Source organism: Priapulus caudatus, unplaced genomic scaffold (genome assembly GCF_000485595.1).
Source record: "Priapulus caudatus unplaced genomic scaffold, Priapulus_caudatus-5.0.1 Scaffold476, whole genome shotgun sequence".
Lineage (NCBI taxonomy): Eukaryota > Metazoa > Priapulida > Priapulimorpha > Priapulimorphida > Priapulidae > Priapulus > Priapulus caudatus.
The window spans coordinates 95,059-101,076 of record NW_014577537.1 but is presented as its reverse complement, the minus strand read 5'-3'; the positions used below and the strand labels follow the sequence as shown (position 1 = coordinate 101,076).

The 6,018-nt window shown below is 41.7% G+C and overlaps 1 protein-coding gene across 1 annotated transcript in view; it reads right to left on the bottom strand.

Annotated features, from left to right (window-relative positions):
- Positions 1–6,018, bottom strand: part of LOC106810816 (myosin-IIIb-like) — a 64,925-nt gene that overhangs the window by 42,808 nt on the left and 16,099 nt on the right. The window contains exons 5-8 of the mRNA XM_014814269.1: positions 4,277–4,381; positions 1,751–1,927; positions 571–782; positions 310–400 (exon numbers count right to left, since the gene is read on the bottom strand). Coding sequence (XP_014669755.1) covers positions 310–400; positions 571–782; positions 1,751–1,927; positions 4,277–4,381 — 585 coding nt within the window. The remainder of the gene's footprint in view (positions 1–309; positions 401–570; positions 783–1,750; positions 1,928–4,276; positions 4,382–6,018) is intronic.

Sequence of the window (6,018 nt, the reverse complement as noted above, 5' to 3'; positions counted from 1 at the left end):
AGTGTGAACGCGCCTATTGTCTAGACGCATTGTCTGGTTCACTTGATACAATGTATACACATCACATTTATGATCAGATCGCGCGCACTCGCTCTACGTGCACTCGCCTAGATGTGCTGCCATATAAAGTTGATAACTCAACAAGCACTATCGCGATTTTGACGACTTTTTTTTACTATCCCGGCGGGATACCAAGCATTGAAATCTGGTATCAAACACAAGAATCTACTATCCCGCGGATATCGGGATACCGCTAATTTCGACCCCTGATCTGTAAGCTGGCAGTGACATGCCACTTAAACAGGCTACCTCTGTCGTGTCTTTAGGTACTTGAGTGATAAAGCGATGCCGCAAAAGTCTCTCTGCCGTCGGTCTCTTCTCAAAGTCCTTAATCAAACACCTGCACAGACAAACAGTTTCAGATGCTGTGCAAACTTATTACAACCTTAAACCGGTTTACGTACAAGAAGACACTTTCACTCGCACATTTTATAATTCGTCAAACAAAACTCTCATTAAAATAAAGCAAGTCAAATCACGCAAATGCCCAATTACTCCGCGTTTACTCACTGTTTAATAAAATCGACAAACGTGGGCGACCAGTCACGCGAGTTCTTCAGACTAGGAGGTGGGTTTCTGGGAATCTTGAACAGTGCCCGCATTGGATGCATGTCAGCCAATGGCGGCTCGCCGTCGGCCATCTCGATGGCGGTTATGCCGAGCGACCAGACGTCGCAGCGTACGTCGTAGCTGTAGTCCAGCTGCTGTTCGCACGCTATCACCTGTCGACGTACATAGCAACGCCGTGTGTATCTAACATCATAGACGATGGCGCTGACACGTCTTATTACAGGATCAAAGCTTGATGTGTCATAGACAATCCAGTTTGTGTGCAATGCTCAAAGGTGCTTGCTCTAACCCTCAACCCTGAATGAATGTCAAATCTTTATAATAATAATTGTACTCTCACTATGGCTATGTACTGCCATTCTCTGTACATTTCACTGACATCGGGCAGAACAATGTTTCTATTTATGGCGTAATTACTCTGAAGCTATGCAACGAAAAGAGCCTTGCTTGGAGGCAGCACTCCCCTTTCATTGTGGGGAACATTGGCCAGTGACAGTCAATAACTTCTGAGGTGAATATTGACTTCTATCATCGTGTTCAGACCTCATTATATATACGCCCAGGGGCAACCATAGGGGAAACACTATAATGCAAATTATGTTCGCTAACAGAAATATACAAGCATATAGTATGCCAAACAGTAAAACCCTTTCCCATGTAGAGGTCGATACAGATGTAGCCTGCGGTTTAAAGAGGAAATCAATTTGTGCTAAAATAGTATCAGCACAAACAGGAAAAAAAAACTATTTTGTGCTTTAAGACAGACGTGATGCAAACGCCTTGTTGAATTATAAAAGTTGCGCTCATCTCTTCAGATGGTAAAAAACATAAATACAAACAGATTTCCACTGTCACTGAAAAACAACTGATCATTTTTGACAGCTGTCAGCCACGGCAAACCACACTTGCTAAAGTATCATCTGAAGGGGGAGGGCACTACACTGACAATAAGCTATCCTGCTCTCTTCTCCAGCTTCACTCTACCCCCCCCCCCTCCACCGTCCTTTACCGACAACATAACAACAAAACCATTGGGCACAGTGACTGCAAGCGATCGCCGACATATCAACGAAAGGAAGCCATTGAGCTCAGCGATGACAAGCGATCGCCAATGACGCACCTCGGGGGCCATCCAAAATGGCGTTCCGACAGACGTGTTGCGTCTGCCCATAGTGTTCTGCAGGTGCGAGGATACGCCGTAGTCAACCAGCTTGATGCGCGCGTCGTCCGTGAACAGGATGTTGTGACCTTTGATGTCCCTGTGGATCACGTGGTGTCGATGGAGATGTTCAAGCACCTGCACACACACGCAAGGCGGCACACTTGAGCTACAGCCACCGGGCTTAACTGTAGCACACCTGAGCTACAGTCACCACGCTTAACTGTAGCACACCTGAGCTACAGCCACCGCGCTTAACTGTAGCACACCTGAGCTACAGCCACCACGCTTAACTGTAGCACACTTGAGCTACAGTCACCGCGCTTACCTGTAGCACACTTAAGCTACAGTTACTGCACCGTTCGACAAACCTTGGGGGTGAACCTGTTGCTCTCCTCCGTTGCTACGGCTGTACCATGTATATTGACACGCGCTTAAGCCTCACATTTTGTGTTCCACCGGCCAAGTAGCCGTCTCGTGGCCGTGTTTCCAATATGTAACTCGAATTTACTACCTTCGTCATTGATGTAGAAATTTTTGACAGATTCACTGCAAATCTGACTTAACGTTATGATTTACAATTCCACCCGTAGTTTGACTGGAGTGGTAATTTCTCCCAAGATCATTGGCTTCAAGCTTCCCTAATCGAAATTAGCTCTGGTTATGCTAGTGTTTGAACCTACGTGATACAGCCAAGGTTAAATGTAGCCTAGATACAATAATGTAACCCAACAATGTAACCCTACTCTTGTTGGGTTACATATTACTGTATCTAGATGTAGCCTAGGTAAGGAAACAGCTGAGGTGTGCTAAGAGGCCACAGCATGAGCTAGACGACAATCAAGGAAGTGTTGAATAATGAATGAGGAGCACGGCTTTAGGAAATGAAATCTGCGTGTTGCTGTGAGATTCGATCTGACAGGAGGTGAACGCGTACACGAGAATATCATTACTTGCTATTGAACCGTATTGTTGAGCTGTACACGCACTTTACAGAATAGACTATTTGTTAAGAGTTTTTATACTGAGCTATGTTTTAAAACGAGTAAACAATTAAACGAATAAGCATGTCTGACAAGTTACGAACCTACCACTACTTGATTGTAATATATGTAAACCAGGGGCAGAATAAATTTGTATTTTTTAAGGGCTACTTTTATTAGAGCCTTGGGGCTATTTTTGAATTTTTTGGGGCTATTTTTTTGTTTTAGGGCCTACTTTTTCGTTGCACGTTGAACTGAATGCATGTTAACATTTTATTACATTTTATTATATTAGACCATTAATGGGATATTGTTGGTGCTACAGGGTTCTTGTTAATAGCCGGTAACCGGTTTTTTTTACCGCCTATCGCGCAATTTGTTACCGGCTATCAATTTTAGAAACTCTCACTAAAGGCGGTAAAATATTTAATCCATATTTGAAAAAAACGAAGTTTATTTTAAATACTTCCAACCCAAGACTAACTCTGTGCACGGGCGGGTTTTTCTTTTTATAATAGATACTTAATATCATATATTTTCCTATCTAAAAAACGAAGTTTATTTTAAATACTTCCAACCCAAGACTAACTCTGTGCACGGGCGGGTTTTTCTTTTTATAATAGATACTTAATAGCATATATTTTCCTATCTAAACTACCAAATTCTAGAACCCATACCCATCAAAATACGCTATTTGTGGGTCATTCTTCGCGCCTTCGCCGCTCGCCCTACCGTCCGTGCCGGAAAAACAGTTACCTGCTATTCATTGTCAAATTACCTGCTTTGTCAAAAGTTAACAAGAACCCTGTGCTATATATTGTATAATAATGTTGTGTCATGATTTATTAATATGTTTGTAATATTTGTAATTTTGTATCCTGTATGTAATTTTCACTGCGACCGCAAAAACTAGCTCAACATTCACCGTACCCCAGGTACAACGTGATAGTCGCATTACCGGTCTTTGGTAATCTTTTACATCAATCATAATTCGTAAACAACATACTGAACTGAGCGCCGTGCTGTGGAAAATAAACACCTTTTTACAAACCGTATCGGTCGAAGACTAGTCATACTGAAGCAAGCGATTAGAATCAGTTGATTCGTATAGCGCTGTAACATATGCAAGCAAAAGCCGATACCTTCATTCCCGTTCCCACTAAGCATTGCGCGTTTATTTACGATAGCTGTAGATCTAAATTAATTCATGTAAAACGGAAAGCTCGCCGAAAGTGAGGTGAACATGTTAATTCTGTATGCAACAGACATTTTGTGAAATTTTCGGAGCAGAGATGAGGGCGACGCTGAAGAAAATGGTCGCCCCAAAGAATTGGGTTTTAAGGATTTTAGGGGGCTATTCGGGCTCCGCCGATGGCGAAATCGCCCGTCGCCCCCGGTTATTTCCGACGCTGATGTAAACAGTTTTAAATGGCTCATAATAATTCAAAAATTAATACGAAAATATAGTGAAACATATTTTCCAACCAAAACATTTAGTCATTACCTTTAACGTATCCTTTAAAATATATGCAATGTAGATTTCCTCCAAATGCTCCTTTCTTCTGAGCAAGTTCTTGACTAGATCTGTGACAGAGCCACCCTCACACAACTGCGAAGCAGACAATACACAGGGTTGTAGCCACAGTACATTTCTACGTGAATTAACAGGAACACAGTGGAGATACTGAATGTAAACAACCAACATTATTACATTAATCAATGTTCTTCTCCTATGCACACACGCACGCACGCACACGCACATGCACACGCACACGCACACGCAACCGCACACATAGCTCAATGTGAACATGCACAAGATATGTTCTAACAGAATGCACAAGAAGAATGTGCGTAGGTATATATGTATAGGTATATAAGCTGTACGTATCACATAAAGTATATTGCTAATCATATCAATTCTGCTGAAGTACTTCTATATATATGGAAATGCTTTTGTGCACATACATACACACCACGAGTACCATATCAAACAAACACACCATTTTGCAATAATTCTGACAACACAGCATCATTCCACACTATGCCACGCCATACCAATGATACCATACTACGTCAAATTACACAAAATACCCTACGGCATTACGCTGATCACATTGATCTTGTACACATTACTGTTTTAACCAGATTTCATAGTGACAACCTTTTATAATGGACTGCGTTGTGTAAATAGTATGTGTAATATTTTCTATACATGCATAACTTGGAAATATATGAGAAATCACGACTAGTGAACCGCTATAATAATAGGCACTATAATAGAGGGCACTATATAACAACCACCAGCACTTATTATGCCGGTGGGGTGGGGGGGGGACAAATGGAAATGTTAAATTTCTGTAGTGCCATATGCACTAGATGAACTTTGGAGATTTTTTTTATATTATCAGAATTCATAATTCGTAAATTTCTACAAATATTCTATCTATGTATATGATTGCGATAAGAATACAGGTAGTGATCCTAGGCTTTAGTCAGAAATAAGGGAATAAATGCCGAGTAAACAAATTTATATCATTGAATACCTGTGAAGTTAATTAAGTTGGTGAAGCGTGAGCAGCAACGCAAACAGACATTACTAGCCTTTCAATGGCAGGTACTAGAAACTAGCTTAATTAGGCAGTCCATGTTGGGTTGGATGTAGTAGGTACACTGTTCATGCCCTTTGGCCATCATTTAGGATATCGGATTCAATGATTGTCGGATGATTCTCGGATTCACATGCAATGATTCTCAGATGATTCTCTGATTCAAAGATTCTCAGAGGATTCTTGGCTGATTCTCGGAGTATAAATTATGATTCGAGACCAATGTTATAAAACAGGGCATGCATATGCGGGCAGAAATTTCCACACTACCGGTGGTTGTTATATAGTGCCCAGCTACAATAATGCAAGTCAACTAGAAAGGGCAGTTGTCGCCAACTACATGTATCCCCCGTGTTCTCCCCAAGATGTGTAAGTATACGAAGTTTGGTCGTGCTAGGTCAATTAGGGGCCGAATTATAGAGCGGAAGGAAAATATGGTCAAGGTCAAGGTCAAATAAAAGCCGCAGTGACCTGGTTTTGGTACGCGACACACATTCTCCCCAAGATGTGTAAGTATAGTTAGTATACCAAGTTTGGTAGCGCTAGGTCAATTAGGGGCAGAGTTATAGAGCGGAAGGGAAATATGATCAAGGTCAAGGTCAAATAAAAGCCGCAGTGACCTGGTTTTGGTACGCGACAC